The sequence below is a fragment of the Crinia signifera genome, chromosome 19, assembly GCF_055691185.1.
Source record: "Crinia signifera chromosome 19, ASM5569118v1, whole genome shotgun sequence".
NCBI lineage: Eukaryota > Metazoa > Chordata > Amphibia > Anura > Myobatrachidae > Crinia > Crinia signifera.
Genome location: NC_139226.1, coordinates 94935566 through 94954170, shown reverse-complemented (window position 1 = coordinate 94954170; position 18605 = coordinate 94935566). Strand labels below are relative to the sequence as shown.

Below are 18605 nucleotides of genomic sequence, written 5' to 3'. Positions count from 1 at the left end.
GTAAGTGCCAACAACTTTGTGAGTGATGTGTAAAATAGCCACTTAAAATGCCAGCATTGCTCACATTTGTTATATAAATTCAAACAAAAAATGTTTGCTTGACAATTTACACACTTATTTTGACAAATACACTTGGCACTCAAAGGGTTAAAGAGTTTCTCTTGTGTTAAATGGCATGAACTTTAGTCAAAACCCAAATTTCCTAGGAAATAATCCTTTATCGACAGTCAAGTGCTGCATTTCTGCAAGCTGGGACGTTCCGCAAAGCCCACATGACCTTTTTTTGCCGCCACTGCCCAGCTAATGATTCTTTAGTGTTCAGTATCTGGAAGACAACAGGGATCTGAACTTACCTTGCTGAGGTGTCCAAACTCCGGCTGTGACAAACGCTACCCCTGGAAATGCATTCAGAACCAGGAGAAAACTCACAGTCATTTCAAGTCATATTTGCTGGGAAACCAACGTGACCATTTTCCCATGCGACGAAGATGTCATTTTAAATGTACGCCGACCTGAAAACTTTCTGCTGTGAGCTGCAATGACAAGATATTTTCTCCTGTAAATACATACAGTGCTGTTGCTCTATTTGGAATTAAAAAGATGCCAGTGATGATATAAAGAGGTTTTACGATTGATGTGACTGATGCTGCACGCTGGGCTTATGATAAATCACAGATAAAAGGTCAGTGGCGAATGGAAGCCGCATACCAAACTGGACTGCACAGATGTACACAGACACGCGTTTCGCAACCTCTGCAAACATATTTCACCAAGTAAGGAAAAGGAAATATATTTGGATGAAAGTCAGATAAATAGGGCATATATCTCATAGACGGAAGCAAAGATTGTGACCTCTCTAAAGAGCCACTGAGAACACAACTATAAATACTGCAGACATTTAAAGGGACATATCAAACTAAGTTTAACTAATTTGCTGCAGTTATTTTTAATTAATATCCTTTGATTATATGACACCACCCTATATAGGTCTCAAACATACAAAATTACATAGTTGCAAGGTGAATTTAATGCCCCATATGATCTCCCTCGCAATACAATCCTTGAATTTTCCAGCTGCTTCCCGGGTGGCAGGATCGCAGTGATACACCGTATGCCATCTTTTTGCATACAATGTATCGTATGCAATCCCAACCGAGACTTGCCGGATCTGATAAATATACAATGCAGCCCATGCAGTCTCAGGCTCCGATCCGATGCGCAAGGTACTCCCATTGGATTGGAATCAGAGGAAAAACACATGCAATTTGACACTTTTCATCTGATTTCTTGACCCAATGCATTGGAATCTGATAAAGGGGGCCAAATCACACTAGTGTATGGTCAGCTGTAGACATTTACAGACAAATTGGTAACTAAGCATGATTACATGCCTAATTACAATCTGTAATTTAATTGACATAGACAAAATCCAATTAGCTACAATGATCTCATGAGTTTGAGTCATCGCAGCAGTGGCTGCACTTTACGGCAGTCAAGTTTCGCACACAAGGTCTTGCTGCCCTTTAGGGCTCCGGACCAGTGGCGTAACTACTGTAAGGCAGCCCCAGCTCCCGCTTTGGGGAGCAAGCGGCAGTGGGGTCTGTGTGGGCTCCGGCACCTGGTCGACGCACTGACATGCTGCTGTCTGCTGCTGCCCACTGGCTGAGTACTGGAGGCGAGTCAGCCGCAGCGCGGGTGCGGCCATGGCAGAGACGACAAATCCCCCACTGATTCAATTGACTGTACAAAGAGCCAGCTATTGGCTACTGTGTACAGGATGGGCGTGCTAGGGCGGCCTGGAATGCGTCAGGCCAAGGGAAGCAGCAGTGTCTGCTGGTCTTACTTTCTCTATCCTGCTTCAGCTTTTCCATTATGGAGAAAGCTGGGGAAACAGGATGGAGAGGAGCCCCGGGGGGGGGGGACACAAATGTTTTGGCAGGGGGGAGCAAAATTTTAGTTACGCCGCTGCCTGCTCCGGCACTTTTGTCGTGCTGATTTCAGCCCACGAAGGATGTGAGTTTGTATGCCGTTGGCAAGATGTTTTCTCGTACACGTCCCCTCTCATGCTAGCAAGGGGATGCCGTGGAGGAGGATGGTAGTTTGGTGGGGTGACCGGCAAGTATATGCAGCCTAGCGAACAGATATGGGGCAGGCCCAGTGTTACAGTAATAATCTGGGTTATATAATCAGGTTCCGTTTTGTTGGAATCCCTTCACTGACGCTGTTCAAATTGTGAATGTTCAGTAAGAGAAGAACAGAGAAAGATCTTCCCATGGATCTTAGTTAGAAGTAAATGACAGGGCATACGGAGATGAGGATATAAGGCTGGGATTGTTAGGAGACATAAGAATTACTTCCATTGCCTGTGTCACACTTAATTGATGAAGATGATAATGACTATTTGTGATAATCTAACAAATGTGTCCCCCCCATCATCGCCGTTTCCATCAGAAGCGAAGGCTTGCAGCACAAAGCCCTCAGACGGGATTACGTCTTGTAATTAAGCATTCTCAGTACATCTAATCTGTTTTTACCATCTCCGCAGACCTGCTGTTCCTCTCCATTGGTAACTCCCGGCAGTTTCTGTAGTGTGTGTCATAGATAAGAGCGGAGAACGTACCTTGTGTGGTTTATTCCCTCGCACCAATGAGGGGATGAAACCATAGGGGGATATTTTATCATGCTAAAATTACCTTGGGAGGGAGGAAAGGAAATCAAGAGACTTTATAGCGATCTAAAGCTCAGCAATAAAGCGCACAATCTAAAAAGGAAAGATCAGGCTGCAGGTCGGTCGGGGAAAAATAAATCACAGCACTCCTACCAGAAGATCTGGGGGAAATAAACTTGCAAGCAGGTGACCTTGAAGCCTTGAAGCATCTGAGTTTAATCAGAATGAGAACCGGTTTCATGCCCTCGTCTATGACGGATAATTAGTTCAGTATTCTGTAATGCTAAAATAGCTTAATAACAACAATAGTCATAATAAAAATAATAATAATTATTATTATTATTAGGGGCCCTCATATGCATGTGCAGGGCCGCTGTGTGAATGCCTTCAAGGAAATCATTCGAGGGTCTGTGACCATTGAGTCATTTCTCTCCCCTTCGGCTGCCTGCGAGATGTGTTGGCATACGTCCCTGTGCATGATAGCAAAGGGGATTCAGCGGCAGAGGAGGGGCACACAGGCAGGGCTGCATTAAGGGGCTCACTGCCTAGCAAGCCAACCTGAATCGCCCCTCTAATGTTTTAGACAGAGGTCATGGTTACATTTTGACAAACTACGAACATGAAAATAATGTGATAAGATGCAATAAAGTGGAAAGAGATAAAAAACCAACCAGCTCCTAACTGACATTATCAAACACCATCTTTAAAATGGCAGGTAGGAGCTGATTAGTTGATACATTTTCTCTCGCCCCAAGGCTTAGGGCCTCTCCCCCTAAATTAAATTTTTCTTCTAGGTTAACTCTACTGTGAACACATTTCTTTTTTTTTCCCTAACTGATGTGATCAGGGTTTGCAGTCTTTATAGGGTGCATGAAAATTGGTACAATGCATGTTTTGTAATAATTGGCAATACTAAAGGTTTTGGTGATATTGCGCATGAATGTGATGCTATTATATCGTATCAGAAAGTAACGTTTAGATTGTATCACTTACTGTATGAATCTAAAACCAATCCTTAGAGGAAATTGTTGTTCAATATACTCTTGCTAAGAAGCATTGGCTGCAAATGGCCCATTTTATCTGTCAGATTTACATTGATGTACCAGAGTATTAAAGAAAATGTCATTTTTACTGGAATATATTGTGTCGGGAAATGACCGCCTCTGTATTAGATTCCATAAGGTTTACATTGCTATACCCCTGAATATAAACTTTTACGGGCTCTTTTGTCCATTTTGGACAAAGTGATTCTCAATGTAGTTTAGTGCAGTCTAATCTTTTTGGAATGTTATTTATTTTGTTGCATTTCTTATGAGGGTTTGGCAAAATAAAAATAGTACAGTACAGATGAGCTGAGATGGCGATCGCTGACGGAGAGGCGCTGCATCTGACGGGGACTCGCGTGCATCTCGCACGCTCACACGTCCTCTTCACTCGGCGGCAAATGTCAGAAACCCTGCCCGTCTCCACTTCAGGGAGATGGGTAGGGTTAGGGGGGGGGTGCGGGGAGCGGCAGGGAGGCGGTGGTACAACAATTTATAGGTAGACAGTGCAAAATTGTCGACATAGGACCTGATTCTGCTTGAACCCCATAAGTGCAAAAATCTCTATTTGGCAATTTCCGCACTTCACCGCAGCACACATGCATGAAGGCTCAAAATGCGGACGCAATGCAACCATAGTCTGGGTGACCACATAGTGTAAGGGCTGCATAGTCTGGACAATGCAGGCATATCTGGACTGTTTTTGATGTGGTTCACAGCGGCTGCATGATGTCACATGTGCTTCCCTTCACAGCCAGACTGCTCAGGCAGGGCGCTACCATAAATAGAAAGTGCAATAGTTAGAGCTACCATAAATGCAATTGCATCGGCGATGCATTTGCATCTCTGCAATTCAATGGCAACTATATTGAAATCACATGGTGGGGAAGGACTGTGCTGGACGAACTCTAGTGTAAGGGAGAAGCAGACTAAACCTGATTCTGGTCCATAGAGAAAAGGTCAACACAAGCAAAATGTCTACATAAGGTTAAAAAGAAGAAAAAGGGCACTCAGGGCAGCACAGGCCACATACAGAAGAAAAAACACCATGTACATTACACATTGTTTCTAAGGTTCGGTGGTCAGGACCCCAAATGGTTCCATGTCACCAAGGTAACTTCAAAATGTGGAAGTTGGTGATACACCTGTGGTCTGCAAAACGTCACCTGATAGTTTTCCTAAGGAAACACTGCTGTAGAGAACAGAAGGTGCAGGGTTCTCCTCAAAAAGTGCAATAGTAAAGATAAAAATTAAAAAGTGCTAAAGATAATTTATATAATAATATCTAGTGCTGATACGAGAAATAGACAGATGAGGGTCAAGATACAAATTGTGTAAGAAAGGGAGAGACCTGAGGAAAAAATGGAAGAACAAACTGAACCAGCAAAACCCCTGGCTCTTCCCAGACAATTATCTGGGTCCAGGGGGCACATGCCACACAGCTTGCACCCACATAATTAAACGTTCCCATCCAAAGTTGCGTGGGAGCCGGTGCTGCAGACAAAACTCACCGGGAAAATGGCACCGCAGCCATTTTCCCTGTGATTTGTACAACAGAGATGTCCCCAGGAACAAGGCATACAGTACCTGCCTCCACTATGTCACTCCATAACAACAACAAGTCACTAAAATTGGATGTGCTATTTTTCTGAAATGTACAAGTGTTAAAAATAAATAGGTGTAAGTTGACAGTGGGGCCGACATGCACAATTCTTGCAATACTGCAGTTGCAACTTACGCCTGCAATTTGGTTAGCCTATATCCAGCCTATCGTCATTATAATAAATAAGCGTGTATTAACCAATATTATTCATGCAAAGTAGCATGAATAATATATCAGCACAAAAACAAATATTACATGCAGTACGGGCAGGGAGAAAAATGTAAAGCAGATCTTTGGAAATGTTGTAGCGGTTCAGCCACCATACTATTATAAAACACACTTTGGATGCAGCTATTTTGTAAACTAAATTAAGTCGAAGGTCCCATGAAAATGGATAAGGCCACACTCTCTTCTATACTGTCCCAGCACACAAAATGGCTGCTGTTTCATTTACCTTGATGCTTAGCAATGTGGTAATAATAGTCATCCTGCTTATAAAATGGATGCCACGGCACTCTCACATGTGCTTAGCATGTGGAAAGCATAGACTTCCTGCTCACAAAATGGCCACCATGGCACTGTCCCCATTGCTTAGCAACCTTGTCAAAAGTATTCTCAGCCATATTGTTTCAGCTCACAAAATGGATGCTTATACTTAGTTTGTGGTATTTCAAGTGTATTAATTAATCAGCTAAAATGTTTGAAAACTTTTTACCCAGAAAAAAAGGTGTCCCAATTAAAAAGAACATACAAATTGGTACCAAGCCCTCAGGCACGGTATATTCACTTGTTATGACACACCGGTGACAGGGAAGAACACTTTCAGATGAAACAGGTCTAATGGCTTCCTGCAAGATGCATGACTGACGATCAATATGCTTACTGGGTGGTGGAATGGATCTCAGCAGGTATGAGACAAATGCAATCCTAAATGTCACGTCCTGTGGATGCGAAATGACACCAGGTACCAGAAGCAGTCATCATGCAAATGTGGCGGTTGGCAGGAGCGCTGCCTGTCTGAAGTGCCAGGGCAGTCTCATTTTGGGACCTGTAATTGGCACAGATGCAAAGCAATTTTATTGGCACTTTACACTGCACGCTCGTGTATTTCATTCTACCAGACTCTATAGCTGGAAGGTATATGACAGGAATGGATTTCACCTTGTGATCTGGCAGTGTCAATGGGCATTAGGTCTCCAGGTAGATATTTATTCAGTTGCTCATTACTAAAATCCCCTCTAATTATTTTTCATTGCACATATAAGTGCAGAGTGAACATTATTATGATAAATAAGTCAAAAAGCTAGCGTGTATGGTTGCATCCCAATTTATTTGTTATGAATAAACCCTAAATTAAAAAAAAGACTAAAAAGAAAATAGAATATCATGATGAAGTTATGGCGTACTGTCAACAAGTCCCGCCAACACATCCTTGCCATTTTGTGTCTTTGTGGGTCAAAACCATATGTACCAGTGAAGGAGATATGGGGTCAGATGTATTAAGCCTTGGAGAGTGATATAATGAAGAGACATAAAGTACCAGCGATTAAGCTCCTAACTGTAACTTTTCGAATACAGCCTGCAACATGGCAATTAGTATTACCCCCTAAAGCTGGATGAGATAATATTGGTCCGATACGTCTTTCTGACCAAATAAAAATGACATATCAGACATATTGTTTTGTATGACGGATATTCGGGTGCCTGTGGCCTTAAGCAACGTTGGCCGTACTGTACATCCCCCGGGGGCGATATCGCATGTGACCTGGTGTATGCTAATGAAGGACTTAATAGTGATCTTTATGTCCTTCATTAAATCGTTCTGATGTAAACCCAGGAACTAATATGTCGGCCTAGACAGGGCCGGATCAAGGCTAGTGGGGGCCCAAGGACTATAACTTTGTGGGGTCCCCCCCGTTGTAGTGCAATATACAGCATGTCTACTCACCTCTGCGGCCTCCTCTTCTTTCCCTTGCTGCCGCTGACACCATCTTTCTGAGAGGAGAGAGCAGATCGTGCTTCTCCCACTCCCTGATATCTCCAATGGGCATTTATTTATCAACGGTTATTTAAATAGCGCACACATAGAATAGTTGAACATTCCCATCAGTCTCTGCCCCAGTGGAGCTTACAAACTAAATTCCCCACCACATGTACACAGAGACATTCTAGGGTTCATTTTTGTTGGGCGTCAATTAACCTACCAGTATATTTTTGGATTGTGGGAGGAAACCAGATTACCCAGAGAAAACCCACTCGGGCACGGGGAGAATATACAAACTCCACCCAGTTAGGACCATGGTGGGAATCAAACCCATGACCTTAGTGGTGTGAGACAGTAATGCTAACCATTGCACCTTCCGTTGCTAGCCTGACACAGCCTAACACTGCCTAAATCTAACCCTACCCTGACCTTAGCCACGTCTACCTTTTGCATGTGTCAACCGAAGCCATATTGACCTTTATTGGCCAACCTAATGCATGTAGACCTAGTAGGTGTAGACATAATGCGTGTCTCCCAATCTAGCACCAACATTGTGAGTGGTGTCGGAGTTCCTATGCCGTTCTTCTGACCAGTGTGGAGATTCCAGGATCAGTATTTCGAATGCATCCCGTTGAATAGTATTCCAATTCTAAGAGTAACATTTAAACACAATGGCTCTGTGACAGGAGAAACTCTTAGTTTATTCAGCAAGAAAAGTTGTATGAAAATTTCATCCAGAAGTGATTTGTATGTAAGTGTAACGTCCCAGCTACCGGGAGCACACATGCTTCTCTTGCGCTGATTGCCAGTCTTAGCATCGTGCATTACAACTTTGTTCCTTGTTATAATTTTGCTAATGTCGCTGGGGAGAGTTTCCAATGAAATATCGCCAGACTAACACTTTGTATGAAAGTTTTTTATGACTGCTGCTTCTGTTTATGCATTGTGTTGTTATATTTCTTCCTGTTCTTGTGTTCTGAAAGCCAATTACTGTGACTAACAGAGCACTGTAAATTTTTGCAAATGCGTATTTCTGTCTCTGTGGGACTTGTGGCATCTCTCTATTCACGTGTTTTTATATCACTCCAAAAGGAACGGCTTCTGTTTAGCATATGGTTCTGTACTTAGTTATCCGCTCAATATATCTCAGCACAGGAACGATTGCTTTGGAAGATGAATGGTTCGGTACTTGTGAGTTATCCGGGCGTCCGATTTTTAAATCGGGTCGGATCGGGACATCGCATCGCATCGCATGCGACCATCGGATGCGATGCGATGCGATGACCCGATTTTTCCATAGGAATCAATGTTAAAATGGACTGAGTCCATTTTAACATGGAATTCAATGGGAAAAAGGGGTCCTTTTCATACCCCTACTATCCAAGTGGGCATGGAGTTGGATATAAACCTGTGGCGAGCGTAGCGAGCCACCGAGCCCGAAGCGTGGCGAGCGTAGCGAGCCCCGCGAGGGGACACGGAATACCGTCCCCTCGCGGGGCTCGCTTCGCTCGCCACGCTTCGGGCTCGGTGGCTCGCTACGCTCGCCACAGGTTTATATCCAACTCCATGCCCACTTGGATAGTAGGGGTATGAAAAGGACCCCTTTTTCCATTGAATTCCATGTTAAAATGGACTCAGTCCATTTTAACATTGATTCCTATGGAAAAATCGGGTCATCGCATCCGATGGTCGCATGTGATGCGATGCGATGCGATATCGCATCGCATCGCATCTGATTGTATGCCTTAACTTAAGGCATACAATCAAAAAATCGGACGCCCAGATAACTCACAAGTACCAATGGTTCTTTTGTTTCCGTTCAAAATAAGTTAGAAACTAGCATGAGTGACCCAGGCATTGCCCGAATGATACATTTTAGGTTCTGAGGGAGAGAGTTACAAGTTTTAAGTTGTAGTCAGTCTAATGGAAATTTTGGAGACCATTTTTTTATTTTGTCTATTGACAATCTTAAAACATTTTGATTTGTGGCATGATCAAAGTTTGTAGAGTAGTTTGGTGTTTTTTGTCAGTAATATATAGTTAGAAATCCTCAATTGGTTTAAAAAATTACAAAGTAGTAATTCATTTAGTAATGTAGCTACAAATGTTCAAACTTTTTAAAGACTAATGGGGGAATTTAACTAATTTCTTTTTATTTCATCTAGCCAAAAAAAAACCTTTCCTATTCAATTGTGGATGTATTTTTCACACTCGATAGTGCACTGTCAAATCATGTCTAAAAATTATTTGAAAACAGCTAGAGTTTTGACAAAACGGTGACTGATTCACTGATCCACGTATTTATTTGAAAAAAAGAAGGCACTTTAATTGAATAGTTTGAATGTAAATGTAAAAACTTTTAAGTGATGATTATTTGACTGTATGAAAAATCCGGCACCTAATTGAATACCCCCCTTATGGAGGAATCAATAATGCCCCAAGAAATGTGCACACATTTACAAAATTTGGGGGATTTTTTTATTTTTTTTGGGGGGGGGGGGGGGGGGAGAAGTTTAATTAAAACCAGTTTTTCTGATACAAAAAAAGTTCCCATTTTTATGCAAAAAAGACTTAAGATCCAGGATAAGTTCCCAGACCTATGTGTTTTTGCAATCACGGCCACGCAGGGTCAGCCCAAGGCACAGAATTTTTAAATGGCTACATTAAACATGCTTGCTAAGCTACTGAGAGAAAAGGGGGAGGAGAAAAACAGTGTTCAATTCTGAATCTGACTGTCGGGACGTTCCCGACAGTTGGATTCGTGGCCGTTTTTGACCCATTCCAACTGTAACAGGACAATCGGTATTAAATGTTCCGACTGTCGAGTATCGTAACGGCCATGTTTTGTCAGAAATGGCTGATTTCTTATTAGAATCGGACACGAATTCGACAATTAGAGGCAGCACAAATTGAATACCCCCCATTAAGTCTCTGGAAAGAGAAAAAAGAGACTTCAGGGAGCTGATGCCAGATATAAAAGAAGGAACACCAAAGTCGTTATTGATACCTGGGGCAAATTCTAGTGTACAATTTAATTGGTTACAATTTTAATTGCTATTACCCATAACTACTTAATTTTCTAGGAAAATACCATACTACCCCTACTACTTTGGGATATGTCATAGTAAGTATGACTTTGGTTTGCGGACCAAGCCAAGCACCATCAAAGTTCAGTTGGCGTGCCAAATGGCCGATATGAATATTTCAAATGTTCTTTATTCCTTAAATGATCCGGCTGTATGAAAATCTGTAAGCCTGACCTGCGTTTTTGGCAGGAGATGAAACAAACGTTCCTGTCCAAAACAATATTTACCATAGACGTCTCCTTCCTCAAGGGTTCTGTAGTTTTTCACAATGCTGCAAATCCCCAAGCGCCATATATCACCTGCGAAAGAGCACTTCTTACTTATAAGATCTTCCTTTATACCTATCATTGACACATTTAATTCATTAGCCACAAAATCCACGAGTAAATGTTTGCAGGTCATAAACCATCTAAAGAGATCCAGCTTCTGGCAATAAAAAGTAAAAAATTATACGTTGCTAAATGTAGGATATTGCTTTCCTGTACTGACTTCTCCCAGACCCCGCTGCCTTTCATCATAAATTTCTTCAACATATATTTTTTTCTTACATTCCGGTTACAGATTTGTTACTTAATAATGTTCTGTTTTGCTTGCAGGCCACAAAATGGTTCCATGATATTGTACAATCGGAAGAAGGTGAAATACCGGAAAGATGGATATTGCTGGAAAAAGCGAAAAGATGGGAAAACGACGCGAGAAGATCACATGAAACTCAAGGTCCAAGGAGTGGAGGTAGCTTTCAGATATTTTGGCTGTGTTTCTGTTAGTCTATAGGTGATGTTCTATAAATTATCAGTTGGTGGCTTTTATTTAACTGGCTGTTTGATCAAGGAAATATATTTTAAAGCTGGTTTGAAATCCATCAAAGGCGGTTCTTACTTTGTGTTACCTGAAGATAACAGTTGTAAATATTTACTGTTTATAAGTAATCTGTTTGTACCCCACCATTGGTCGTACCCTTCATCTATGGGGAAATAGGATACATTACTGTAATATATCTGCTATCTAAACTTATAGCCCTTAACTTTAAACCTACCAACCACATGTACTGGAAGAAGACAGGGAACCTCATTCAGAGTTGCCCACAATTCCATCTATCAATTCTTACCAAATTGTCGAAAAAAGTTTAATTCATTTGGGTCCCTCATGGCTTACAGGGTCCTGGTGGGAGTGGAGATCTGTAAGAATGGACCATTGAAAGTGAACATGTTTCTGTTTTAATTAGCTTATTGATACTTAGAGTATAATGTATCAATCAGTGAGAAGAGTGGAGAAGTGGGCCAATGGAAAAAGTTGCCCATAGCAGCATTGAAATAACATTTATCAAGCACATTATATTAAACTAGTTAAAAGGCCATCTAAATGATGGCTTCTGCAATGTAGTTTCACTTTGAGCTGTGACAGTTTTTACTTTCAATTTGAGCTGTGGCAGTTTTATCCCACAAACTCTCAAACCCACCCACAGTCCGTATCTGCTCCTATCTTCAATATCTGTCTTCACAGCTCCCTCTTCATATCCAGCAAGTTTGAAACAGATTAGTGTCCCTGCAAAAATAGTTTTCACTTTCTGTTATAACATCCTTTAGCACACAAAGGAGTGATTTGGTCTGTCGAGTGGCCTCTCATTGTCACTGGTGGTACTTCACCTTATAGAGGTGAGGAGTAGCTAGCCTTTTATATATACAGGTTGAGTATCCCTTATCCGAAATGCTCGGGACCCCAAGCATTTCAGATAAGGGATTTTTTAATTTTTTGGGATTTTTTTTAACATACTTACCTGGTCCCCTGGCATCCACAGCAGCCTTCAGGATCTTCTTCAGCGGTTCCAGGGGTGCATTGCGCAAGTTTGCAGGGGCGCCGAAGACATCACCGGCGCACTCACGCAATGCACTCTTGGGACCACTGAAGACGCTTAAGAAGATCCTGAAGGCCGCAGTGGACATCAAGGGACTTGGTAAGTATGAAAAAAGGGGGGAAATAAAAATAAAAATTCTGAAATATATATATATTAAAAAAAACACGGTTTTTGGAATATTTTGGATAAGAGATCGGATATGGGAGACTTGACCTGTATATATATATATATATATATATATATATATATATATATATATATATATATATATATATATATATATATATATATATATATATATATATATAGATTTAGCACGCAGAGTAATAATAGTAATTTGGCCTGTCAAGTGGCCTGTTGTGGTCAGTGGCTGTACTTCACCTCCTAAAGGTGAGGAGTAATTAGCCTTATATTTATATGTTCATGATAAAAATCTTCGGATTGAAACGTTGGACAGAACAGACCTGTGTCAGGTGTTTTTTTCATCTTCATAAAACCAAAGAGTGCCGCCACACACCACGCTATATATATATATATATATATATATATATATATATATATATAAAATAGAAAAAGCGGGGTTTCAAAGGGCGCTGAGACAGTGAAACAACTTCAATTCACATATATTATTTAATACATAAAATGAATAAAAATGTATAATCACGTAAAAAACACCTTTCAAGGTGTGGCCGTATACACAAAATGTTTTTACAAGTGCATAACAGGTAATTACGATAGTATCTCTGGTGAGTTGATAGATTCGGTCTGAATGGAAAGCCCAACACGTTTCGTCATAACCATGACTTCATCAGTGGCAACAATATAACTGATACAACTATGGTATATCCAATTATGACAACCAGACACATATTTTCAATATAATCCAGATATGTGGCATCCAAAAAAGCATAACCGTGATTTTCTTCAGGCTCAGCTGTGTAATGCCCTCCAAATTGTAAGTTCAGAGGGAAGGTGCTTACTGCATGACTCCGCAACAGAGACAGAGTCATGCAGTAAGCACCTGCCCCTGATGAAGTCACCAGAGATACTATCGTATTTACCTGTTATGCACTTGTAAAATCATTTTGTGTATACGGCCACACCTTGAAAGGTGTTTTTTATGTGATTATACATTTTTATTCATTTTATGTATTAAATGATATATGTGAATTGAGGTTGTTTCACTGTCTCAGCGCCCTCTGAAACCCCACTTTTTCTTTCATATCTGTTTCTCGGATCCTGTCTAACAGAGGATCCTTCAGAGGTGCTGCTCTAATCAATCTGAGCGCAGATAGGGGATCCCTCCATATATTTATATATGTATGCGGACTGGTTGCTATGGGTTGCTATGGGCAATTTATCCACTGGTCCACTTCATTCTTCTTCACCTACTGAGTCATCAACTGCTGAGTCAATATTGGGACTTCAAAAGGGTCAAAAATATACAGTGGGATTATATAGAATAAGGCTGAAATAAAAATCTATGGTACCATCTGATCTAAAGAAGAAAATAATTAGGGCAATCCGCTGTTCTGCTGATGAATGCAATGCCTTGTAATGATGTGATATTACATATGGTGTGTATGTATATACAGTATATATATTTTAGAAGGGGTTCATGAATATATTGGCAGCATTGCTTTAGAATGGAAAAGGCTGTATAATAATTGCCCACTGGGTTAACATCATTGGGTCTTTTGTGTGCTAAAGTTATTTAATTTACTGTTTAGTGTGTGCTGCCATTTTGTATAAGGTGCACAGTTCACAATCCGTACCCTAATTAACCCTAGTAGTCCTCACAATGGGGCTGGTTCTGATTGGGGAGCAGGTGGGGGAAAAAAGCAGTGATATTGTATTTGGAACAAACCATGTTGCAATGCAGGGGGTGCAAATACTTTCTGAATGTCCACAAATACTGGCTGCTTTATTTTGTCACTGCAGTTTAGATTGAGTTTGGAAACACTGCAACCAAATCTAAATCTTTTTGCACAGCCCCCAGTAATGTATACCACCTGGGAGACAGTCTAGCTTTGGCAGTGACTTAGAGTAGGAAGCACTCCCCTATAAACCACTGGCAGTCAGTCCCAGGGGTATGTGTTTTCTCCCTCTGAGACCGCCAGTTTATCTGCAATAGCAGAGAGAGAGACAGCCTGGAGTTAAGTACCGCCACAGACTTAAGAACCACCCCCATTGCCCCACCCTGAGCATGGCCAGGCCCAGGTTCTTTTCAGGGGGCATGGCCTAATTTCTAAGATGCGTGGCTATGTACCCTTACAATAACATACATAAATAATAGTACTTTAAGCACCTCCATGGCCACCCTGCAGCCCATCACACAGCAGCAGGTGCTGGGTTGAGAAGATCTCCATATAAAGTAAGTGGATCCAGTCATCAAATCCCAGGAGATTAGGCGGCTGCAAACCCTACCCCATCCCACAACGGTCAGACAGGTAATGATTCACCCCTTGTCACGACACGCCCAAGTCTGACACTCGCTTGTTCATAGATTCTCATTCTCAGTGGCGTAACAATAGCCCTACAGACCCCATGGTGACGCTGAGAAAGTGGGGTCTGCGGGGGTCTGCGGTACTATTGTTGGGCCACTGCCGCATGCCAGGACCTGCTGGGATCTGCTGAGTCTGTGGCCAGGACCCACAGATTTACTTGTCTGCGGTCCCGACTCTCTACCTGGATCCTGCTGCTAATGAAAACTGACTGTCACAAAATGGCTGCCCTCATACAGCAGACTGTTTTTGAGTATGCTAGAGGAAGCAGTGGCCTCCTCTAGCATCCTTAAAAATGGTCTGCTTTTAGGGGAAGCCATTTTGTGAGGATGACTTTTCATTAGTAGGAGTTTGAGGAGCGCCGGGACCGCAGACAAGACTGGCCGAGTGGTTACGCCACTGCTCAATCTGCAGTTATAGCCTACATTTCTGCCTGCTTCCATCTCCGAATCAGCCAAATACAAATGTATATTTTCAAACCCACCGTTCACCTTTTTGTCGCAATTCCCCGTAGCAGTGGTACAGGCTTTATGCTTTGTCCTGTAACTGATGATAGCATTGTGTTCTAAGGAACAGAATTTATAGACGTGTTATGCTATGTTGCACCAAAGTTGAAGCCTGAAGAATGTGTGTCGAGTCCCGCTGTGTTGCGTCAGAATGACTTATGCAGGTAACAGCGGCTTTGATTTACAAACTCTTCTTTATATATAAATGATGAGCAGTATGCTCACGTGGTGATGCAATGTAAAGGGGGTGATACAGATACTACCATGCACTTATTTCTATACAGTATATATATATATATATATATATATATATATACCGTATATCTGTTTACATATATATATATATATATATATATATATATATATATATATATATATATAGCCATAGATTCATGATAAATTGATACAATTATTGTTCTTACGTCTGCTTTTCAAATCGGGACTCCTGCTGCGGGGGTGTCTTTCATGAACGCCGTGATGTGCGGTCGTCCTAGAACACAGCCCCGGGCTACATCTCTTGTCCTGCCAATCTTTATTTTATTAATGTACATTGGAAAATAACAATCTTAGGTAGACTATATAATGAGCCAGAGGTTTCTCTTCCTCTCCTCTCCAGGTTATTAAATAACCAGGTACTGTATATGTTCTTTTAAAAAAAGGAAAGACCTGTTTTGTGTTTGCGATTTCTTTTGTCAGGGGGTTACTGACACAGATACATAATAAATATATATATATATTTATGGCTGATACATTATATATATCACAGGTGATAAAATGTTTTCAGATCAAACTTATTGTATTTTTGTGCTATGAGTATTTTTATTTTTGGACGGGATTTATAGTTTTAAACATCAGGCGGGAGATTCACTAAGCCTTGGAAAGTGAGAATAGGGGGAGAGATAAAGGGGTCTATGTAGTAACCCTTGGAGAGAGATAAAGGGTCTGATTCAGACCTTTTTTCTAGGCTGGGAATACTCAGCCTAGCGAACAGGTAAGCGCCGTGGGAAGTCATCAGCTATTGACTAACCTGGCGGCTGCAGGCTGATTTCTGCTCCGCTCCCATGGGAGCCATGTGGGCTGGTGGGCATGACGTTGCATTATGACATCACTTTGCATCATAATGTCACATCGAGTCATGACATCATTTAGTGACATGACGTCACAGCTGGACCCGCTGCCTTTATTCCTCCTGTGGGCCCTTAATGTCCAACACTGTCTTCTACCACCAATCCCAGTAGACAGAGATATTTTGTACCCATCCCCCCCCCTCCCCTCCATTGCTGCCTCTGGTCACCACCACCTCCTAGCAAAACTACTGGGGACTTCTCACAATCAGATGCACCCAATCAGCCATTGGACAGAGATAAAGTAGCAACCAATCAGCTCCCAACTGTCATATTACAGGTTGTGTTGGAATAATGACAATTAGGAGCTGGCTCGTTGGAACTTTGGACCTTTTTCTGGTCCATAGGCTCGCATTCCAATTTGCATGCTAGAACAATGTTTGTGCAGTGCACATGCACATTTTTGCAGATTGTTTGCCGGGTGCACGCAACCAACCTTGAGGGCGGGGGTTTGCTGGCAGGGGTACCTGCTCATGGGAACGCCCAGCGTTTCATGGGCGTTCCCATGGTAATTGCCGGTGACTTTGATTCCACATAATTTGATGGTCGGCAACCATCAAATAATTTGGGTGTTCCCCCACAGGCTGCAAATGGATGTTTATGTAAAACAGCCAGTGCTAGCGAACACACACACTGCGAATAAGTGGCGTCCATGCCACCATTCGCACAGCAGTGTTTGGTGGACTCGCAAGGCTGCGAATTCACAGCCTTCCGATTCAACCAGAATAACCCCCTTTATCCCTAGTCTTAGTACATAGACCTGTAAAACTGTACTTTGTAATTGGACAAGTCGACTGCTTGACATACAAAACGCTTAATATATTTTATTAAGCCTGATATGTTTTATTTAGATGTTGTAATATTTGTATTTATCTTATTTATGTTCAACTGCAAATCTGATTGAAATCCACTCAACTTCCATAGCAGGGTGGCATGCTGCATATTAATAAATTATGTCTGAATGAGAAATTATAAAGTATTGCTAAGGATTCCCATGAGAAATGTTCAGTAGCACGCTAGTGTTAAATCCCTCCATGGTTGACAGTTTTAAGCTTTTTATAAATGGTTAGTGCTCTGCAAATATATTCCTGATAATTGTTTTTACTTGATGATATTTTTATGTTTTTATTTTAACTTAAAAAAGTTGTAATAAAAAATCTCAAAAATACTGCTGTAGATATAAAAAAAAATTGCATTTCCTTCCATGTAAATATTTTAATATAATGAAATGAAGAACAAGCATTTTGCTGTAATATTGTTGACGTAGAGATTAAAAGAAAATGTCAAACTGAAAAGTATGAAGGCCCTGCCTGTCTGAGGCTGCCACAATGCCATGAAATTGATGGGCTTACGGTATATTCATAGGTGTCAACCAAAGCCAAGATAGATGTGCAAGAATAGGACTGCCCTCCTCCACTTGGTCATGGACTACTCCTTCCACTCGTCTTCCTGGGACATCGAAGAAGATGGGGGGAAGATAAAGTAGTCCATAATCTGGTGTAGGGGGAGGTCCCATTACTTCGATGCCAAATTTACCAAGTTCTACAATGTGAGGCTGAGCATCATCCTGTATGCCCATGTACTCCTACCAGAACAGATCCAGAACTTCACAGGGGCACCATCCGCTTGCTGCCTGGAGATTCTCATATCACATAGAGGGGGTTAATAAGACCTGATTGCTGGGCTGCTGATTTGCAGAGCCCCACTACCGTGAAGTCCCGCCCTGTGCAAGCCTTTGAAAAGTTCCATTTCTAACCGCTCACAATCAGATGATTTTTTTAGTGTGTGCCGTCTGTGTGTAGCCCACTACAGTGCAATAGAAACAGGCTGATCGGGGCCAGAGCTGAAGTCTCACCCCTTTCCTGAAACTGCCTGGGTATGCATACATTTTCCCCGACACTCCCACTCGCAAATGGCAGCTTACGGTCAATCAACTTGCTTACTGACAGCGATTAATAAACGCACTGGATTTCATTGCAGGATGGCCTCACGTATGCGTACTGTGAGCCGTACCCAATCAATTATCGCTAGGCAGGCTGCGAATTTGCAGCCATGTGATCAGGTACAAATAACCCCCATAGGATGGTCTGTGGGAGGGTGGAGCAATCTGTGTGCACACGGGTACTCCGCCTGTATGTTTGAGTCTGATTTGGCACAAGCACAAATTACGTTTTCCTACTCTGGTGCATACGCAGTATGATAATATCCTCACGATATATCCCCATTGCTGCT

At 41.8% G+C, this 18605-nt stretch overlaps 1 protein-coding gene across 6 annotated transcripts in view; it reads left to right on the top strand.

Moving 5' to 3' along the window:
- The window catches only part of CAMTA1 (calmodulin binding transcription activator 1), a 1324131-nt gene that overhangs the window by 467560 nt on the left and 837966 nt on the right, over positions 1–18605 (top strand). For all 6 annotated transcript variants that reach the window (XM_083162948.1, XM_083162947.1, XM_083162949.1 and 3 more), the window contains exon 4: positions 10981–11116. In XM_083162948.1, the coding sequence (XP_083019074.1) occupies positions 10981–11116 (136 nt within the window). The remainder of the gene's footprint in view (positions 1–10980; positions 11117–18605) is intronic.